Genomic DNA, 21,605 nt, shown 5'->3' with positions numbered 1-21,605 from the left:
TGGGTGAAGCTTGTGGACAGAGACAGGAGCTGGAAGCCTCTGTTCATCTGTAGCAGGGTCCACATGTGTTGGCTCTTGTGTAATAAGCGGATGGGTCACCCTCTGGGTGGATTTCAGCCTCTGTTCTGCTGCTGAGGACAGGGTCCCACACATGGTGTGGGCTTGGGCTCAGGATGCTCAGCTGGTGGGAAACTCTAGTGCCCCACCTCCCTCTCTCAGCCCACTGGGGGGTAGGACAGCAGAGCTGCTCCTGTGCCAGTGCCATCTGCATGCAAAAAGCTTCCTGACCCAGGCTCCTTGGAGACCTCCTCTCTTCTCTCCAGGCAAAGAGCTGATGCCATCTCTTGTCCCACCAGCCTTAGCTGTGGGAGCACACCCAGGAGCTGCCCCTGCACACGGCTGGGGAGAGGAGGTGTCTGAGCACCATGTCCTTCACCCTTGGCCAGGTCTGGAGGAGGTGGGCACAGGCACGGTGGCATCTCACAAGGTTTACCCCATGCCTCCTTCCAGCTAAACGGGGCCCTGATGGCTGTCCCTTCTCCCTTGCCAGGCACCCAGGTCGTCTTCCCCAAGTCAACCGACGCCTTTGCCTTCGAGGAGGACAGCAGCAACGATGGGCTGTCCCCTGAGCAGGCCAGGAGCGAGGACTCCCCAGGCTCCACCGAGTCGTCAGCCGGCCCCAAGGTCCCGGAGCCGGTCCCTGCTGCCCCTGCGAGTGTGGCACAGGTAGGGCCCAGGGCACCGGGAGAGGGGATGGGCTCAGCCAGGGACCTGCATTTTGGACACGGGGCTGGGGGGCAGCATGGGGCTGGAGGGGACAAGGGGCTGGGGACACACACACAGGGATGGGAGGGACAGACAAAGGGCTGGGGTCACAAACAGCGACGGGGACACACGGGGCTGGGGACGCACGCGAGGCTGGGGACACACATGCGGCTGGGGCGTCACACACGGGGCTGGGGGGGTCACACACGGGGACGGGGACGGGGACACACGCGGGGCTGGGGCGTCACACACGGGGACGGGGACACACACGGGGACGGGGACACACGCGGGGATGGGGACACACGCGGGTCTGCGCGGGGCCGCCCCGCCCCCTGCCGGCGGTATCGGGTACTGCATATGGGGGGATAGTGGGAGGGAGAGGGGGGACTGGAGAATGAAGTGGAACTGGGGAGGGACTGGGGAGACTGGCCTGGACTGGTTGAAGGGTGGGGACTCTGGGAGGACTGGGGTGAACTGAAGTGGACTGGAGTGGGAGTGACTGGAGTGACCAGAACATGGATTTTGGAGACTGGGCTAGTCTGGGGGACACTGAGGGGTCAGCAGTGTACTGAGGAAACTGAGGATGGAGGTCTGAGGTGGAGTGGAAAGGGTTTGGGGACTGGGATGGACTGGGGAGACAGAGGGACTGGGATGGGACTGAGATAGCCTGGGAGAAGTGTGGATAGTGAGCTGGAGGATCTTGGATGGACTGCGGGACAGGGGACAACTTGGGGCAGGGGCTGGGCCACCAGGTGCCCCTTGCCCATTCCATGGTTCCCCCTCTCCCTTGCAGGATCAGACCCACGGGGCCGACAGCCACGCCCCGGACCCGTCCCCGGGGCAGGAAAAGCGGTGTGACAGCCCCAAGCCGTCAGCGGGGCAAGAGAGCCCACCCCTCCCGCTGCCCTCGGCAGTGAAGGTAATGCCTGTGCCTCCAGCCTGCCCAGGAGAGGGGATGCTAGGCTGCATCCAAGCCTGAAGTTCCAGCATGCTGCACCCCCACATGAGTGGGATGTCTGGGGCTTTGTCCTTAAGACTTGGAATAATGCAGAGGAAAAAATCTTGTTGTCAAAAGCTGCAACTTGAGTGATTTGGTGATGTATAAGTTATAGCATTGCAGCCTGCAGTGGTGATTGCTCAGGTCCTGCACTGGAAACACCCTCTAGGGGTAGGAGCAGGAGGAGGTGGAAGGCAACACTGAAATACCTTCCAGGCAGAAAGGGTCATTCTCCATCTCACGTGCTCTCTAGCACAACTGAGATGAGACATTGCCCTGAGTGATATCCCCACATGCAGGCTGAGCACCTCTTGGAGCTGAAGTCTCAGGGTGCTGGCAGGAGCTGCTCTCTCTCTGTCCCAGGCCTCTGAGTTCTCACAGGGGCAGCTGAAACCCTTCTCCCAGCTAATTCCCTTCCTTCTTGGACCAACAGTCCAAATCATCCAGTGACAGCAAGAACCGTCACAAAAAGCCAAAGGACACCAAGCCCAAGGTGAAGAAACTGAAGTATCACCAGTACATCCCTCCGGACCAGAAGGCAGAGAAGTCCCCGCCGCCCATGGACTCTGCCTATGCCAGACTCCTCCAGCAGCAGCAGCTTTTTCTGCAGCTCCAGATCCTCAGCCAGCAGCAGCAGCAACAGCAACAGCAGCACTTCAACTATGCAGGGATGCACCAAGGCCAACTAAAGTGAGTGGCAATGTGCCAAGAGCAGGTTTTAGCCCTGTCTCCCTACAAACTTTCCCCTCCCATACCTGATGGTGCCCATGTAAGGGAGACAGATACATGCAAGGGAAGCATGAAAGATTATCAAGGCAGCAGAGTACCCTGCAAAGCTGTTCTGTCTCTGTGCACTGCCTGGGGCAAATGTAACCTTCTGATGGGTCACCAACATTCTCCTTACAGCCCAACCTGGTTTTCCCTGGGGTAGGTCATCTTTCAGGTCTCACACAGGAGGGAGACAGCAGCCCCAAGGGAGCAGAGAGATGGTACACTGGGCACAGAGATTCCTCAAGGGCAGGGGAGGGCAGACAAGTTACCCCAAATCTCCTTTGTTATTTCAGGCAATCAAATGAGCAAATGGTCAAAAGTTCAAATTCTTCATCAACTTCTGCCAACAACACCCCTCTTTCTCCTGTGAAAACCACCTTTTCAGGCCAGACTTGTGTCTCATCTATCAAGCCAGGACCTCTGCCATCTAACCTCGACGATTTGAAAGTGAGTGCAAATTTTTCACTGCAGGAGCAGATTCTTAGAGCTTGAATGTGCTTTGCTGGCCCTGAAACATGCAGTGTAGTGCCATGGGCTGAGCTGGCCAGGAATGACCACATGTTACAGAGCAGCAAACTAGAACCAGCACGCTGTGAGCAGAGTCATCACACTGGGTCAGGAACCAGTCACCACAACGGTAACTGGAAACATGGGTTTGCTGCTCTGCAGGTGCAGTGTGAGTGAGTTACTCCAGGGCATGTATCTGCAAGCCTTAGGTCTAACTTGAGATTGTTGCAGGCCAGGCCATCAGGTCAGGGACCAAAGGATGATCTGTGCTGCTGCTCCTGCATCTCATGGCCACATACCTTCTGTAGTTTTATGGCAGACATTATGGATGCTGCTAGGAGAAGCAGCATCCTCCAGCCAGAAGCTAGGAGGTCATCATGGCCTTCATTTAGTGGTCATTGCAGCCAGTCCAGCTTAGCTCTCTGCACAAGAAGTTATCTCCTGGAGTCTGCAGCTACAAGCACTGCTTTAAGCAGTATCTAAATGTTGACAGGACAGGCAGGGCATGAGAGATAATCAGTCCCATCAACGTCTTTTTAATATTTTGCTAAGAAAGCGTCAGCCATGGGTAAGGCCAAGTCCTTTTAGGAGCAGGGACCTGGGGACAATACTCATTACTGGAGAAAGAAGATGAAACAAAACTAACATGAGTTTGGTGTAGCAATGCCACAGCTCAGATGCCTAAACACGGTGCAGTCGTCTGAATATGGAGTATTTTGCTCCAAGGGCAAATTCTCTGAACTAAAGGATGCAATCAGCTGGTTCCTGTTCTGGTGGGTATGTCCTCTGCTCATGTAGAAACCTTGAGCAAGGAAGGAAATCTTGGGTTGCCTCTGTGGCTCAAGGACCACTGCTAATTCATGGTCTGCAGTAGCAGTTCCTGGAGGAAGAAGGAAGGTTTTCCTGCCAGGGAAGGTTTAGGTCCTGCAGAACACACTGTGATCGGGGCTGTGTGTGGTGACACTGCAGGTGCCACAGTCAGCACCTGGGATGTCAGATCTTTGAAGTGGGAAGCTGGGAGCCTGTGACCAGAGACTCCTAGAAATGTTTGGTTCCTAAAGGGCTCATCTGCCACTGGAACTGATCTTGGTGACTTTCCTTCTAGGTGTCAGAGCTGAGACAGCAGCTCCGAATACGAGGTCTGCCCGTGTCGGGTACCAAAACAGCACTGATGGAACGGCTGAGGCCCTTCCAGGAGTGCAGCAGCAACACTGTGCCAAACTTCAGTGAGATCACCACCGTCACCTTCCCAGTCACTCCAACAAGCACTCTGTCAAGTTACCAGTCACAGTCCACCAGCATGTTATCAAATGGCTTCTACCACTTTGGCAGCACCAGCTCCACCCCACCCATCTCTCCAGCCTCCTCTGACCTCTCTGTGAGTGGCTCTTTGCCAGACACATTCAATGATGGGCCCATGTCTTCTCCACAGTTTGGTCTCCAGGCATCTCCAGTTCATGGCAGTGCTGAAGAAAGCCTCATGAGCAGCATGAATGGAGGGAGTATCCAGCTGGAGCTGGAAGGCATTGACACAGAAAAAGACAAGATGCTGGTGGAGAAGCAGAAGGTTATCAATGAACTGACTTGGAAGCTGCAGCAAGAGCAGAGGCAGGTGGAAGAGCTACGCATGCAGCTCCAGAAGAGAAAGAGAAGCAATGGCCTTGAGGAGAAGCAGCAACCCCCTCAGCATTTCTTTGGTGTTCCCATCAAGCAAGAAAACTCAGTGTCCAGTTGTCCATTTGCGTCCAAACAAACTACCTTGAAAGGCCAGGCCAGCAGCTCGGATAAGTTAAGTAACTGTGGGGTGCCACAGCTGCCGCACATTGTGAACAGCCGCTGCTTGGAGCCTGCGGGGCAGAGCACCATCACCTCCTCCACATTCCTCAGCCCGCAGTGCTCGCCCCAGCACTCTCCTCTCGGGGCCGCCAAGAGCCCGCAGCACATCAGCCTCCCTCCCTCCCCCAACAGCCACTATCTCCTCTCGGTGTCCCCTGGCTCTCAGGCAGAGGTCCGCAGCGCTTCCCCACAGAGCAGCAGCTGCCTGCGCACCGCACCGGTAAGTGGAGAGCAGCCCGAGGGCACCGCAGCGCTGAGCAGCCCCGTGTCTGCGGGAGCTCAGTCAGACATCCCAGTTTGAGTCCTTCCCTGTTAGAGCAGGACCGCTGGCACCCAGGGTGGGTACCCAGAGGCTGTAGCAGCAGTGGGGCTGCTTGGAAAGGCAGAGAGTGGTCCGGATGGGCAACAGGTTGGAAGCTGATGGCTCTGCAGTGTCCTCTGCAGGGCATCTCCTGGGGACCTCTGCTGCCACCACATCCAATTGCCATAGGGGGCACATCTCCCATGGCCTATGCAGCCCTGGCACAGCTCCCCTCTTTTCCAGAGGACCCCAGCACACCTCTCCCTGCCCCTGGGTGAGCATTGGCAAAGCTCCCTGTGGCCTGAGAGAGTCCTGGCACAGCATCCACTGCCCCATGGAGCCCTGGCACAGATCCCTGCACCCTGGGGAAGCCCTGGAACAGCTCCCTCTGCCCCTGGTTAAGCACTGGCACATCTCCTTCTGCCCATGGAGGAGTCCTGGCACAGCTCCCTCTGCCCTGGGGAGCATTGGCACAGCTCCTTCTGCCCTAAGAGAGGCCCAATACAGCTGTTCTCCCCTCAGGGGGAGCCTTGGCACAGCTTGCTGTGCCCCATGGGGAGTCCTGGCACAGTTTCCCTCTTCCCCAGAGGACCCTAGCACAGCTTTCTCTCCCGCTGGATGAGCACTGGCAAAGCTCCCTGTGTAGTGGGAGTGTCTCGGCATGGCATCCTCTGCCCCATGGAGCCCTGGCAGGGTTCCCTCTGCCCCATGGAGACCTAGCACTGTTTCCTCCACCCTGGGGAAGCCCTGGCACTGCTCCCCCTGCCCCAAGGAGCCCTGGCAAAGGGAAGCACCAGCACAGATCTCTCAGTCCCCGGGAGAGCCCTGGCACAGCTTCCTGCACCCCAGGAAAAGCCCCAATGCAGTGCAGCAGGGCTTTTAGCATCTTGCTGAGCCATTACAGCTCCTAGCAGTGTGTGAGGGATTTTGACCATGGGGTGGAAGGAGGGCAGTTGCCCCAGTCATATGGGAAGCCTTAGCTTGTAAAGACAGAGCAGGGCTTTCAATTAGGATCTGCAGTCAGATAGAACTTGTGCCTCCATGCCAGGCAACCACTGGAGTTGTGGTTGTGGCAGCCAACAGCAGAGTTGTCCCTTCAGCACCCAGCACTCCTTACTCAGCCCTCTGGACACGTATGAAAGTGTGGAGAGGTCACACACTGCCAATAGACAAGTGCTGCACAGATCCAAACTGGGTGGAAAATGGATTGAGAACAGTTCTGAGGAGAAGGGCTTAGGGGTGCTGGGTGGTGAGAAGCTGAACAAGAGCTAGAAATGGAAGCTTGCAGCCCAGAAAGCCACCTGTGTCCTGGGCAGGTCAAGAGAGGGGATTCTCCCCGCACTGGTGAGACCCCCCCCTGCAGTCCTGGGTCCAGTCCTGGGGTCCCCAATAGAAGAAAGACATGGAGCTTGTGGAATGAATCCAGAGGAGGCCAAAGAAGGCTGGAGCTGCTCTGCTCTGGATCTAATCTGGGAGAGTTGGGGTTGTTCAGCCTGGAGAAGAGAAGGCTGCAACGGGGAGAACTTAGAGCACCAGGTGGCAGAAAAGGGGGTGCAGCATTGCCTCTAAGCCATTCAGAGGGCAGTGGGAGAGGTGGCATGGGCAGGAGGCACACAGCATGGCCAGTGAGGTGGGCAGTGGGGAGTGATTTTGGGTGAGAGGGACAGAGTGATGTCACAGGGTGGGCAGGGCTGTGCAGTCCTGTTTGCCTGAGATGACAGTGAGAGCAGTGCTGTGGGTGAGCAGGGCAGGGGGCAGATATCAGGGAATGCGGTGGGCAGTGGATGACCCCAGCTGTGGGGCATGGAGCTGCAGAGGTGAGCTGGGACATGGGGCAGAGCTGTGGGTCCAGCAGGCAGTGGGGCACAGTGCTGTGAGGAGAGGAGTGGTCACTGCGAGCTGCTGGGAGCACCTCGGGGGCATCTCCATCTCCTTCCTCTCTGCCTGACTACAGGGAGCGTAGAGAGATGATTGCCCCATGGTGTCCTGCAGCTCACCCCACTGTGACACCCCTCGCAGGGGCAAGGGTCCCTCTTCAGCCACAGCTCCTGCTGTGCTCAACACTGGAGTGCTGTCGCCAGGGCAGGGATACTGTTCTCTCCACAGAAAGGTGGCCAGGATGTGCTTGGCCAGAGTGAGTGGTCTCACTGCTGCTCTGGATCCACTTGTGAGTCTGACCCACCTACCAGAGCCATGCTGCACCCCCTGGCACTGGCTCTCATGGGCCATGGCAGCTGCAGGCAGGGGACTGGGAAGGGCACACAGGGGCCAAGAGGTGATGGGGACAGCATCTTGCAGGCACTGCACCTTCAGATGAATCCCTCCTGGAACAGGGTGCTGGCAAAAGGCTGGCACCAATATGCAGGCAGAGGCACAGCTGAGGCACTCTTCTGAGTGGTCTTCCCTGGCTTGGGCTCTGCAAAATTCTCTGGATGGGCTCTGATGGAGAGAGTCCCTCACAGAGGGGCTGGGAGGCAGCAGGCAGCCAGGGGAGAGCTTCATCCCTGGCTTTGTGCAGCCAGCACCTGGCAGCCCAATTCTCTCACCATGGTTCTGCACATTTGTGGTGGTACTGAGCACTAAGATGCCCTCTGGCATTATACCTGTGCCAAAAGGCCAGCCCAGAGCTAGTTTACCTGCTCTCAGCTGCCCCCAGGACAGGCACTTTGTTTGAGCTGATTTCACCCACAAAATCATTCCTTTCCCTGGCACCATTCTGGCTTCAACAGGGCTGAGGGAGCTGTGCCTCTCACCGTGCCTCCCTGTGCATTGACTCCGTTTCCCTGTATTTCCCCCACGCAGATGACAACGCAGGCAGGTCAAAAGTTTTCTATTGCACCCCCAAGTTTTTATAAGTCAAGCCCAGCCCTCTCAGAGGTAAAGCAGCCTCCACCCTATGAGGATGCAGTAAAGCAGGTAACTGCATGATTTTTATTTTCTACAGGGTTAGGGCTGCACAGGGCATTCTTTTGTGGTCAGCGCAACTCATCTGGAGGAGTTACAACCTATTATGGGGTCTCTGTTGGGTAGGACAGGACTGTTTCCATAAGGAATGGGCTTTTCTGGAAGAGTTAGTTGCTGGATAACTGCCACAAAGCAGACAGACACCAAGCTGGATGGGATAGCAAATTCTGTACCACCCCCCCCTGGGGTCCTGCCACCCACACAAATACCCCAGGACTTCTGTGTGCTCTTTTTTTGGGTGCACAGTGCTAAGAGAAAAACAGACTCCTGAACATTCCAAAGTCACCAGGAAACCTCACCTTCCCCATTAGCAAAGTGCCCTTCTCCGTGCCATCTGCCTCCCTTCTCCTTCTCCTGGAGCACTGTTCCCACCAGGAGGAGGTTGCCATTGCCCATCAACCCCTTACTTCTTGTGGAAATCTGGCAGCAGACACTGCTGGTTACGATGGTGCCTGTCGGAAAATGGAGTAATGCTGTTGGCAGTGATAAAAATGGGCTTACGTTGGCTGGCAGGAAGGGATGCAGAAAGTCTTTCCAGTCTCTGGGCAGGGAGAGGATGAGGATGATGCACTGCATCCCAGGAGGAGCAGGAAGTGCAAGAGGCACATGCCAGCATCAGATGGTGGGTCCTGATGCGCCTGGGAAGAGGCATTCTGTGGTGACCACTGAGCAGAGGGTCAGCAGCAGGGCGGGGGGCACCCGGCACCATGGTCCCTGGATCTGCCCTGTGTTTTCTGAGGCCCTGCAGTGCTCACCTGAGAGCCACTGCCATCCCAGTGCTGCAGTGGCATCTCTCCTGCATGGGAGAAAATCCATCTGTGGGGTCTAGAGCCACCTGCCTGGGTGGTGGCTGGAGGGACTCTCCTCCTAATGTCCTCTCATCTTTGTCGTTTGCTGCAGCAGATGACACGAAGTCAGCAGATGGATGAGCTCCTGGACGTGCTGATTGAGAGTGGAGGTATACACTGCTTCCCTGTTCCCCTCCAGGGCTTTCCCTCCAGACAGCATCAGTCCCTGGGGCTCAGCACACTCCATGTCCCCCAGCAGAGCTGCCCAAGTTGTGCACAGCTTTCATTTGCCCTTCCTGTGCCAGCAGCCACTGAGACTGAATCCAAAACCACCTTGGCACTCCCAGAGCCATATCCTTGCCTGTGCAGACCCAGTGGGGTGGTTGGGCTTGGTTTTGGCCTGTGCAGATTAGCCAGAGAGAAGGGCACAGCACAGCCAGCACCCTCCCCACGCAGAGCCCCCAGTGTCCCCACCATTCCCAGTGCTGTCAGTGTCATCTCCCGTGTGGGGCACTGAGGTGACCCCCTCCCTGCAAAGTGCTGCCTGTGCCCTTTCCCACACACAGCCCACACACAGCCTGATGGGGACAGCTGCCAGTGCTCCTGCCCTGGGCACCTGTACCCAAAACCAGACGAGTCAAGGGCAGAAAGCAGAAAAACATGAGTCTTCCCACGAGGCAAGCAGTGGCAAGGAGACTGAGTGGGGAGTGGGTCCCCACGGGCATGCCCAAGCACTCAGCCAGGGGGCTGTGTTAGTGCCCCTGTGCCCAGCAGCAGTGGGCAGTGCCAGAGCACCTCAAACCCCTCTCTTTTGTTGACAGAAATGCCAGCCAACGCCAAGGAGGATCGGTCCTGCCTCCAGAAAGTACCTCAGATAACAGTGTCTACAGGGAACCCCAGCGCTGCTCTCCCAAAGCCACCCGGAGCCTTTGAGCAGATCTCAGCCCCACTCCCCTTCGAGCACTGCCCGGGCAGCAGTGACTCTCACCTCGAGGTCCTGCTGAATGCCCACAGCCCTCTGGGCAGGGTTAGTGAAATCGCCCTGCTGAAGATGGGGGGAGAAGAGTCCCACTTCGAAGGGATGATGGAGGGGTTCTCTGGCAAAGCCTCAGATGAACTGCTCACATCCCAGGAGATTTTACAGACTCCCCTCTCGCCCATGGAAACTCAGCTCTCTCCTTCCCCTGCCGATGGCTCCGGTTTACAAATGAGTTTCACTGAATCCCCATGGGAAACGATGGAGTGGTTGGACCTCACCCCCCCCAGCTCTGCTACTGGCTTTGGCTCTCTCACCCCTGTGGGGCACAGCATCTTCAACATTGATTTCCTGGATGTCACCGATCTCAATCTGAACACCAGCATGGACCTGCATCTGCAGCAGTGGTGAAAGGGAGGGTGGTGGAGGCCTGCAGCAGCCAGCACAGTGTTTCTGTCATGCTGGAAAACACACAGGGCTAATGTGCCAAGTCCAGGGGAAACTGGAGTAATTTTCCCAGCATATAAACTTGTTTAAATTTCCAGTTACTGCGAACCGACAGCACAACAGCTGAGGGACTTTTGTTTTCACTTCTTTAGATTGACGGGAACTTCAGTTTTGTTTCTTTTATCTTTTCCCCCCTCACCCAGTTGTAGAAGTCACTCTTGTAAGAACTGGAGCAGCTCATGACAAAACTCTGTGGTCAGGAGAACTCACCTGGGTAGCAATGGGAAATCCTGGAAAAGAGATCCTGTTGCTGTCCTCTCTTCTACCCACCTCCAGCTCTTTAGACAATCCTGTTGGGCTTCTCTTGGCAATGCCCAGGCCAGGGTTGTGGGAGCAAGGAGGCTCTGCCCAGCCAGGGCCACAAGCACACTTCTCCATACATCCAGATTCATCTTGCTTCCTTCCTCCTGCCCCCAAAGCTGCTCTGTCCAGTCCCTGCACAGCTTTGCTCTGGGTGGATGAGAGATGGAGACTGTCATGTTCATGGTGGCACCTTGTCATGCCTTCACAGTGCCTGGGGGGGTCCCAGGTGCCATCCAAGCTGCAGTATGGACTGAATCAGGCAGAAGCCTGTGACCTTGGAGCAGAGAGCTCTGGAGGTTGGAGGCAGCTGCTCAGGCTGTAGGTTCAGGTATAGAAGGGACATGGCATCCCAGTGGAGCTGTCATGTCCCAGCTGGTCTGGTACAGATAAAGAGATATGTAATGTGGTTTTGGTCCAAGGTAGGAGCAAGATGCATAGAAAACAGAGCCAGGCTTTGGAGGGACTGTCTTTTGCACAGGACAATCAGGATGGATCTCCACCACCCTGCATGGCCTGGGAGCAGGGGGAGCCAGACATGGGCACTCAGTGACCTGCATGTCAGCGATGAGCAGGCCCTGGCATGGCTGTGATTTTGTGTGAGCATCTGCTTTTGTTGCCTCCACTTCTCTCCCATCCATCCCTCCATCCTTCTTCCTATTCCTCCTCAACCTGCAGCAGTCATCCCCTTCTTCTCAAGTTTACTCCAGCATCACTGCTCACTCAGTCCAGGGCAAGGCCATCTGGAGAACAGCTGTGAATCACTGAGCCTGGAGGAGCCAGTTCTCCTGAAGCCAGCAGAGGTGGATGCTCTCCTGCAGTGATGCCTCCCGTTTGAAGTCACAGTCTGTGCAATAATATCCTTCCTCAGGCGCCAGCAAAAAAGAAGCCTTTCCTTCACTTCTTGGCTTCCACCAAAGAACTTTGCTGCAGACCGTTTGACGGACACTTACTTCTACTTCTTTGCAATTCTGGTTTTGCCAAAGTAAATATTTTTGCTGACAAAGATTGTTAAACTATTTACAGACTGAGCGTATTTAATATTTGTGTTACTGGAAGGAGAGTGCATGGGAGATGCAGCAGCTGGGAGGAGGTCTGGTGTGAGGGGCTTGTGAGCAGCCTGGCTGTGGCTCCCACTGGGAGCACCCCCAGGGATGCTGGAGCTGCTGGAGGAGGCTCTGCAGCCCCTGCAGTGTCTCCAGTTGGTGCCGTTGTTGCATGCTGTATAAAGCACGTGGCAGTAGCTTTCAACTCACTATTTAAAGCACCACTTCTCTATTGTACAAATGGCCACAGCACACTGCTAGGATAGACAATCACAGGTTGCGGGTTTTTTTTTTAAAGCATTTCTTTTTCTAAGTGAGAGATTTGTTGAAGCCAGTCCATGGGGAATATTCATAGCACTTGAAAGGGAGTAGTGTTAGCTGCTACACTGCCTCAATTGTACAGGTCTTTCCAGATAATTTTCTCCTCGCAGCAAATATATTTCCTTATCTGAAGGGATGCTGTCAGCTTCAAACTTGTAAACCAGCACATTTCCTTACCTATGTTACCAGCAACACCTTCATTATTAAAAATCCCTTTGTCTTGCCACTTGTCTGCTCCCAGTTTGCTGTTTGATTTCACTGGCTGGGGCAGCCACCGTCATCCCAGCTGCCACCTTTTGCTATCAGCTCCATGCCCTGGGACAGCGAGAGTCCTTGCAGGAGCAGAAGGATTTCTCTCATAGCAACAGCTTCTCCTGCAAGAATTCTAACCAAGCTGCCTGGAGCTGCCTGTTTCTGAAGCTTTTTCTTCTGTTGGCTCTGGTTTGGCTTTGTTCCCCTGCAAAACATGCTCCTGGGGGGCAGTGTCCCCATCAAAAGCAGTGGTCAGCTCCTGCCCAAACCTGTTGACCGTTTCCAAGCCCCAAGCCCCAGCCTCAGGTTGCTCCAACCCCATCCAACCTGGGCTGGAACACTGCCAGGGATGGGGCAGCCACAGCTTCTCTGGGCAACCTGGGACAGGGGCTCAGCACCCTCACTCCAAAGAATTTGTCCCTCAGATCTCATCTCAATCTCCCCTCTTTCAGCTTGAAACTGTCCCACCTCATCCCATCCCTCCCTGCCCTTGTCCAAAGCTCCTCCCCAGCTTTCCTGGAGCCCCTTCAGGCACTGGAAGGTGCTCTAAGGTCTCCCCATTGCAGTCTCCTCTTCTCCAGGCTGAACAACCCCATCTCTCCCGGATTAGATCCAGAGCAGAGCTGCTCCAGCCCTCGGATCATCTCTTTGGCCTCCTCTGGACTCATTCCACAAGTTTGACATTCTTGTGTTGACAAAAACCAAGAGAAAAGGTCCCATCAAGGCTGTGTTCACCACCGCTCCTCCCCCCTCTCCCCTCATCCCCATCCCATCCCTGTGATGGGTCTAATCCCCCCTGCCCCCTCCCTGTTGCCTCCCAGAGCCCTGTGCTCGCGGGCTGGTGACATTGACACGGGGCTCATCTCCCCCTTCTCTGACACAGCAGGCAGGGAGGGTGTAGAGAGAACCACAAGTCCTCAGGTGTCGCCGATAATGAACTGGGAGCTTAGGCCCAGCTGTGCCCAATAATTAGGGCCTGCCCCAGCTGGAAGTGGGCGGGGCTGAAGGGCAAAATAAAAGGCATGGTCCCAGAAGCAGAAGGAGACAAGAGATGAAGACGCCTGAGGAGAGGGATGGCAAGAGAGTTCCGGAGAAGAGCCGTGTCCCAGAGAGAAGGGCTCGCCGCAACAGGAGCATGCCAGGTCCCTGCCCTCCCCTCCCAAAAAAAACCCCTCCTGGGGCTACAGCCCACTGAGAAATTCATCCATCAACACTGGGTGGTGGTGGTGGTCTCAGAGGTGTTGTACTGGGTGCTGAGCAACTCCCCCAGGAGGGAGTCCAAGTCACAGGGGGAGATGGCAGTGCCAGTGACAGCACGATCCCCAGGCAGGGGGACACTGCTGGGGCCACCCTGGCTGCCCCCCCACTGCACCCAGGGTGTACCCAAAGAGCCTGAGGGCCTCCTGGAGAAACACCTCTGAGGAACAGATGAACTGGGTCTGATGAGATTCACCCTGGTGTGCAGAAGGGGCTGGCAGAGGTTCATCTCTCCCAATGATCTTGGGAGTCTGGGAAGGTCCCTGATGTCTGGAAGTGAGACAACGTTGCTGTAAGTGACAAGGAGGGCATGAGGGAAGAGCCAGGAACCTCCAGACCTGAGGGTCCATCAGTCTCAGTTCCTGGAGAAAGGATGGAGAAGATCAGACAGGGAGGTGCTGGAAGGCAGGTAAAGAGCAATGCAATTATCAAGCACAGGAAGCATGGGATCACAAAGGGAAGGGCAGCACAAGCCTGGTCATAAGAAGATTAAGTTGGCCAAGATTACTTGGTCAAAAGTAGGCTCAGTAACAGGAATCTTTGCAAACGGCAACCTGAAAAATATACAAAATGAGTCTGACCTCCTACTTCATAACTTCTTGCCCATGGGCTTGCAAAATCTGATGCTGGGAGAGGTACTGACCTGCAGTGGGCAAAGGTGGTCAGGACTGTCCCAGGTCAGCCAGGAAATGGGAGCGTTTGAGTTCCCTTGGTTCACAGAACTGCTGTTCTCAGGGTGGATTTCCCAGCTCAAGGGCATTTTGAGCTTTCGTGGACAGCAGATGTTCTGTGGTGTTCAGAGGAAAGGAGGCAGGGACTGAGGAGTCTTTTTCATTTATGGGTGTCTCTGGTTTTTACATCAGGACTCAGTGACTACTATCATCCACTGAAATCCTTCTCAGGTTCTGCCCAGGCTTCTTCCTTATGACATTTTGGATCTGGCTTTATAGAAGCAGGTGTCTGGCATGAGAATCAGCCTTCCTCAACTGAGCATTTAGTGTTTGATAGCAGAGATTAGTCCTCTGTAACCAGTGTTTACTTTCTGAACACTTACCATAACAAGAAATGTCTGTAGCTGAACTGGACAGACCTTGAGGATTTGCAGCCAAAACTCCCAAGTGACCCTTTGCTGATAAGGCAGCAGATACCCATTTGTGTGGGTGATAAACTTGGTTGTTTTTTTCCTCTGATCATAAGGGAAGCTGCATGAACTGAGAAAACCAGCCCTTGTGAAAGTGAGCCCAAATTCCTGGGCTCCAAGTGTATTGGAGTCCTCTGCCTGCCTGTCATTTGGCAAATTAATTCAGTGGCAGAACCTGGCACCATTGCCTCCAGCAGGCAAGTCCCATTCTGCAGGCAGCACAGCTCATCCTCCAGCTGCCTGGTGAGCAGCCTGGAGAGAGCAGGGGAATCACATCTTGCATACAGGAGATGTGGCCAAAGCTCCAGAAATGAGACTCCAAGTCTAGTTCCATGGCAAGTCCCCATTTCCCCACCATCCACCTCAAGTTCACTCAGAAGCAACCACTGACAGCTCCATCTGTTCAGATTCAGGCAGTCTGAATTCATTCTTTTTGATTAAAATTCAGCACAAGCAGTCTCAGAGGATGGTTCTCCTCTCAACAGCTACTTCCACCTGAGGGAGGACCTGGAACTTTACTACTTAAACAGCTTTTACTGAATCTTCCCATTAATGTCTGACCTTACAAAATAAAAATAACAAGGTCACAGTCTCATCCTAGATTTATTACAACTGACCTGCAGGCAAAAGGATAGAACTATTACATAAACACTCTGGTCAATGTATAATATCTTATATAGAGGAGTAAGTGAAACCAAGAATCGAGATAAAATTTTCTGAAGCTCTTTGAAGCAGTTATGTTCCTGAGCTTCATATTACAGACAATAAGGCAACATCCCTGCACATCAGCTTCTTGATATTTTTTATACATTTTTCTATAGTACACAAAAAAAAAAAAAAAACAAAGAAAAACAGAGTTCACAATGTACAGTTCTTACACTATTTCACAGCTTCTGAACACTATACACCTTTTTTCTTTTTTTTTTTTTTTTAATACAGGTACATGATGCACCCTTAATAGTTTATAATAACCTCTGTTTAATATGCTAAACATCTCCTCTGTACATAAACCCCATGCCACAGCACTTCAACCCTGACTTTGGCTGCTCAAAGCTTTGTGATTCCATTTCCCATCTGCTGAAAGCAAACTCCTCAGGCTGCTGAAGAGAAGCTCGGGATGGGACCTGCAGTGGAGAGCTGCTCCCAGCTGTGCTGAAAGCACAGAGCAAGGCAGACACCTGCATTGGAAGGAAACTTTTTTTGGGAGGCTCCACCTCATGAAAGGTTTTTGGGCTCCCTGTCATGGGGCAGATGTGAATCAGAGCTGAACACCTGGAAGGTGGGGCAGAGGCAGAGCACCTTGCCAGGCATCTTTCTCTACTGGCCCTTGTCTCCTCTGTCCCCAGAGAGTTCCTGTGAGGCTCAGCACAGGTCTGGAGGATGGGGAGGTGAATCCCAGCTGTGGGGATGTGCCAAGCCTGAGAAAAGAAAAAAAAAAAAAAAAAACCAACACATTTTCTTAAGCTTTAGCGCTGGGGCCACAATTACTGCTTTGGATAAACTACAAATGGTGTTCAACTGATCCCCCATGTGAGTAAGCAGAGCTGCTGAGACTGACCAGTTACTAAAGATTTGCCTTGTCCATTTTGGGAAAACTTTAGTGAGTGCCTGCCCTGATGAGGCACATAACCCAAAAGTGCAGGAGGCATGCAGCTCCCAGCGCAGCCAGGCACGCTGTGCCCCAAGGCACTGGAGGGAGCAGCTCCTCCAGCCCAGCAGGAGCTGATGCAGAGTGCTGCAGCTGCAACCTCACCTCCATGTCTGGAGAAACAACCAGGTGTCCAGAGCATGGCCTTGGCTCTCTGTTTTCTCAACCGAGCAGCTGGGGCAGGGATGTCCTGGTATCCAGTGCTGCCCCATCAGCCCAGTTTGCATTTGGTAGCATTGGTTGGATGTGGGAAGCCCTTTTCTTGGGAATCCTGCCAGCACTGCTGTCTTTTCACTCCTCTGGAGTCTCTAGTCCTCTGCTTCTGGGTCCAGCTTTGCTGCAGAGATTGCTTTACCAGTGATGAAGTCCTACCAAGTGCCTAACGACAACTCAATATGGAAATCAGAAACCCCACAGCCTCCAGCTGGTATGCTACTAAATGGCTGAAAATTATAATGTTTGGGGAAAAAAAAATGTTTTCAGGAAAAGTTAATCTTTAAAAAATACACCAATTCAGAAAAAAACTCTACTGATACTCTTTTGCTTAGCAATAAGGCAGAAGATGACAGCTTGCTTGGCCTAGCTGGGTCAGCTAGAAGCCCACGAGGCCTTAGATGCTCCCTCATCTCCACATCACCTCTGTCTGCACCAATCTCAGTGAGGTTCACTCTAGGATGCAGTTACAAGAGCTATGGAGGGTCACAGAAGGGGTTAAATGAGCCCAGAAAGCAGTGACAAAGGTCTCCAGCAAGCTAAGCAGAGTGTGGTATTTGCAGCAGAAGGTGGGCACAGAGCCCCAGTGGGTGGGGGGACCTCCCCCACCTTCCTGCCTGCATTGGCAAGAGGGAAGCACTGAGGTTTGGTCTTGTGAGGGACACTGGGCTGGGAGGTGGTCTTGGGGTCAGTGAAAAGGCCACATCCCTCTCTGACATCAGGGCTGGGAAGAGTGAAGGACATGAGAAACACTGACAAGAAATCACAAACATTTGTTTGTGGCTCATTGAAACAGCTGCAGACTTTATGAACAGCACCTAGAGAAGTCAAAGCAAAGCCAGCTGGTGGCAAGCACAAGCACTGTGCAACTATAAATCAGGCCACAAGCAGGTTAAATTCAATTGAGTAGTTTAATAATTCTTCAGGTCAAAGGTCTTATCTTACCAGGTAACAAGTTACAGGACACCTAGTTAAGAGTGAAGAGTGGCTGGTATGGTAAAAGGAGAAAGAATACATTATTTCCCATCTCTGAATAGTTTAATGTTAGCCTCTTCAATGCAACATATTTTTGGTAAAGACATATTCACTATATTTAACATGATCTCTCTTTAACAGGAAGTTCAGCTGAGCACACCGTCCCCAGAAAGTACACTGCGACTGTAAAGCAACAGAATTTCATAGCAGTAAATCTATTGCACTTTGTGAAGAATAAAATTCTCCTTTGCCTTTCTAGCTCCAGAAGGCAAAGCATCTCGTTGGTTAAGCAAGTTCTTCTCCCTCCAGGCAAAGTCTCTTATGGTTCAGACAGACAACGCCTAACTTCTGTTTGTTTGCTTTTATTATTACTTGAAACAACAATTGGAAGAGTTTGAGAGAAAAATCTTTCCAGTAGCTGCTGAGAAGTCTCCAAGTTTTGAGTCTAGAAATGAATTTTAGGTGCTATCCAATCACGGTCAACAAATATATGTACTTATTTCCACATTTCATGAATATGTCCACAAAAGAGCAAGATGAGGTCTCTCTTTGACCAACACTAACACTGTGTGATCAGGTATTACAGGGATGCACTTTATATGTGACAACAGTATACAGACAGGATGGAAATAACACCAATATTATTGCACATGGTGTCTGGGCGAGCATTAAAAACACTGCAATATGTGATGAAAATTCTTTACAGCTTGTTTTCTCTCAGCCCTTTTTCTAGAGTTTGATGTAGCAGCAATATCAATCGACGTACATTGGAGAGCTGGGAGTTGCTGGCATTTGATCGAGGATTTTGCAAACGTAGCATGCAACATCCACTGTGCGTTCCTCATACATCAGGATGAAGGGATGTTTCTGGAATTGGATAAAAAAACCAACAAGGTTACATTCTCCCTTCTGACACATGCTGGCTACCCTAGATAAAAGCTTCCTGCATGCATTTGCCTAATGAAAGAACACAGGGCTTGGTGGCTGTAAGACAACATGACATTGCTTGGTCCATGATTTTTACATAGAGGGAATCAAAGTCTTAAATGTGCAGCACGGATGTGGGACTGGATTCCTGGAGTGTCACGAACACTGGGCAGGAGGCAGTGAGGGTGCAGAACTAGCAGCACCCATCCCCCTTGTAGCATGGACATGTACTGAAATCTTTTTCAGGAGAGGTTTCCTCATCACTAATGGGGAGAGACAGGAGTGAGAGGGAGACATGGCTTGCAGAGGTCAAACAGGATGTCAGGACCCAACCACAGTTCTGAGCCCTGACCCTCTTGTTTGCCCAGGATGCCATACTGGTTGGACCCAACTCAAAGCAGCTGGAAAGCAATGACACCATGACCCTGGGCCAGGCCATCTGGCAAACTCCTTTTGTATCCCACCACCACCATCAGGGACCCAGGGCATGGTTTCACATATCCCCTGAAGAGGTGGCTTCCAGATGCCCAGTGCTACCTGAAGGTGCATGACTGCCAAAGGTGACTTATCCAACTCAAAAGCATCACTACATTGCTTCCTTCAGGACTCCCCCACCACAGACAGGCTCTGCTGGTCTCACAGACATGAATGATCTTGGTGACCATCAAGACCTCAGACCAGAGGCAGTGGCATGGAGGTGGTGTTCCTCCTCAGGCTGTGGATCCCAACACTCTGCCTTGATGGCCCAAGCATCAGCCTTGGAGGTGTGACCAGCCCTGCTGTGGGACTGGCAGAGCTGTGACAGCCCACGGGGGCAGCAAGGATTTGCACTCACCAGAAGCTCTTTATACTTTGGCCTTTTGGACTCGTCCTTTGTAAGGCTAAGAAAAAAAAAAAAAAGGCAGGAAGAAAATTAGGAAAAGGTGGAACTGAGGAAACTGTTACAGACTTCAAATGCAATTCTTTTCAGGGCACAATGTTAGATCCACTGCTGTCATGGGCAGACTCACTGTCTTCTAGAAAAAACACACAGGTGAAGCCCAAAGGAGCTGCAAGCAGAAAGCCATCCTGGCTGCTGCTCTCTCCATATGCAAGTGGGGTCTGAGGGCTGTGTAACCACAAGCCTTGGGCAGTAGCAGCTATCCTGTCCTCCATCCATCGGGCAGGGGGACCTGGAGGCAGAGCCCATGGTGTCAGGCAGGGGCAGGGGCTGTGGCAGACAGCAGGTGAACAAATGGCTCTGGGGGGTCATATGTGCTCATCCCCAGCTGCCTGGAAGGAGCAAGAGAGGTTATGTGGCTGCCCATGGGTAGCTGAGGGACAGAGAGGGTGGCTGGAAGGTGTCCCCTCCTGTGGGGATCCCCTGGCATCTTGACCACCCGCCAGGCCCCAGCTGAGCACAAGGAGAGGGAAGGCAGCAGCAAAGCCACTGATGCCCCTGCAGCAGCATGGACATGGCAGGGGAGAAGAGAGGTGATGGGACAAGGACATGGCAGGGGAGAAGAGAGGTGATGGGACCAGAGGCAGAGGCACTGCCAGCTGGGGCTCAGTACTGCGTGGTCCCTGCCCTGGGAGTCAGAGAGAAAAGGCTGATGTAGCATCTTTCCCAAATGAAGGGAGTTGAGTCTACTGCATTCCCACCCCATGGGAATGTCCCACCCCCGACTGGACCTTTCTCAAGCTCCAGCACTGCTGCAGTGTGGCCTCAAATCACTGGGGGCAGCAGAAGGTAAATAACACTGCAGGCTCAGTGCTGCTCAGTCTGTGAGCTGCCTGCAGAGCTGCCCAGGGCAGAGGGGGCAGGAAACCCACAGCTGCTGCACAAACATCCTCACTTTGTTGGATGACTTTGCTTTTGCTGCCCAACAACAATTCATTTTCTGACCTCAGCAAGCCTGGGGATTTGAATACACTCCTCACACCTTTAAGGCAGCTAGTTAGGACTTCAGTCCATAGACCAAAGCTTTGCTCCGAAATTTCTATGCACTTTCATAAAGCACTCAGAGGAATCTTTCATTTTTTTTGCAGCTTGACATGAAGCTCTGTGTCTGGAGTGGTTTTCTGCAACACCATACATCTCCTCTGCAGGAACATCTCAGCTCTCCAGGCACACTGGAGCTTGTGGCTCTGCCTGCAAGCAGGGTCAGCTTTGCACCAGGCTCCCAAAGGCCAGACACACAGCTTGGATCCTCTGCAAACTCTGGAGCATAAAGCTGAATCACTGGAAATACTTCCAGGACAAGAGTGATTTCAGATAAGCATTTAAAACAGGGAGGTGGGCTGAAGGGGGAAAACATTCCACCCAGGCATTCACAGTGCTGTTGGGTTCCAAAACAAATTGGAAAAAAACCCTAAAATACTCCTCTTTCAACATTCTTCCTGACCCTTGAACACACAAAAATAGAAGATTATTAGATTGCCATTTATAGGGTAATCCCCAGGAGATTTATGCCACCACCCAAATACTCACCTTCCTGGATTAGTAACACCCAAGATTACAGTTTGCTCTCAACGAAAAGTTATTAAAATAAATATTTATTTCAGTGTTGCTATGAATACATCATAAATATTTCAGGCAAATTTCAGATTATTTACAAAACCAGACTAAAGAAAAAACAGAATTAGACTGAGAACGTCCCCAGTGCTCTACTCATTGTGGCTGTTCCAGAGCTGCAGGCCCTGGGAGAGGCAAATGAACTGGAAATGTGAATTGACCCAATCAGACCCATGGGCCAAAGATGCTCCTGTTTAGGAGGGAGGCCATGCAGGCTACTCTGTTGGGCCACCTGGAACCAAACCCACCAGTGTACGCAGGGCAAGAGAGCAAGCTGCTGGCTTTGCAAACTGCAATGATGAAGCATCTCTAAGGAGAATGATGTGGGAAGCCAACTATTGCTTTCCAACCAAATACTACACTATTTTTGACTGAAAAATTGAAACAACTTTTGAGCAGCAAACCGTTTTGATGTGTTCTGCATTTGTGTTCTGCAGCCCAAAGACAATAACCAGACTTTCCTTACAGCCAGCTGGAAAGTGTAACCTGGCCTCCATAAAAAAAAAATCTGTATTTCTGAAAGATAGTAAATTCCAAAGCAAAAAAAAAAACCAAATCT

At 52.7% G+C, this 21,605-nt stretch overlaps 2 protein-coding genes across 18 annotated transcripts in view; one reads left to right on the top strand and one right to left on the bottom strand.

Moving 5' to 3' along the window:
• MYOCD (myocardin) overlaps positions 1 to 12,305 on the top strand; it is a 214,365-nt gene extending 202,060 nt beyond the window's left edge. For 13 of the 16 annotated variants that reach the window (XM_071764106.1, XM_071764099.1, XM_071764107.1 and 10 more), the window contains 8 exons: positions 551 to 726; positions 1,559 to 1,684; positions 2,196 to 2,452; positions 2,827 to 2,980; positions 4,146 to 5,096; positions 7,980 to 8,093; positions 9,042 to 9,099; positions 9,751 to 12,305. In XM_071764106.1, the coding sequence (XP_071620207.1) occupies positions 551 to 726; positions 1,559 to 1,684; positions 2,196 to 2,452; positions 2,827 to 2,980; positions 4,146 to 5,096; positions 7,980 to 8,093; positions 9,042 to 9,099; positions 9,751 to 10,316 (2,402 nt within the window). In that variant the 3' untranslated portion in view covers positions 10,317 to 12,305. The remainder of the gene's footprint in view (positions 1 to 550; positions 727 to 1,558; positions 1,685 to 2,195; positions 2,453 to 2,826; positions 2,981 to 4,145; positions 5,097 to 7,979; positions 8,094 to 9,041; positions 9,100 to 9,750) is intronic. The other 3 variants (XM_071764100.1, XM_071764105.1, XM_071764104.1) reach the window with 3 other exon arrangements.
• A 5,177-nt stretch (positions 12,306 to 17,482) lies between these two features.
• Positions 17,483 to 21,605, bottom strand: part of MAP2K4 (mitogen-activated protein kinase kinase 4) — a 71,693-nt gene continuing 67,570 nt past the window's right edge. For both annotated transcript variants that reach the window (XM_071764545.1, XM_071764546.1), the window contains 2 exons: positions 19,328 to 19,373; positions 17,483 to 18,432 (listed from right to left, as the gene is read on the bottom strand). In XM_071764545.1, the coding sequence (XP_071620646.1) occupies positions 18,319 to 18,432; positions 19,328 to 19,373 (160 nt within the window). In that variant the 3' untranslated portion in view covers positions 17,483 to 18,318. The remainder of the gene's footprint in view (positions 18,433 to 19,327; positions 19,374 to 21,605) is intronic.

Source organism: Heliangelus exortis, chromosome 20, assembly GCF_036169615.1.
Source record: "Heliangelus exortis chromosome 20, bHelExo1.hap1, whole genome shotgun sequence".
In the NCBI taxonomy this organism is placed as follows: domain Eukaryota; kingdom Metazoa; phylum Chordata; class Aves; order Apodiformes; family Trochilidae; genus Heliangelus; species Heliangelus exortis.
The sequence above is the reverse complement of the archived record's forward strand: the minus strand, read 5'-3'. Positions and strand labels throughout refer to the sequence as shown.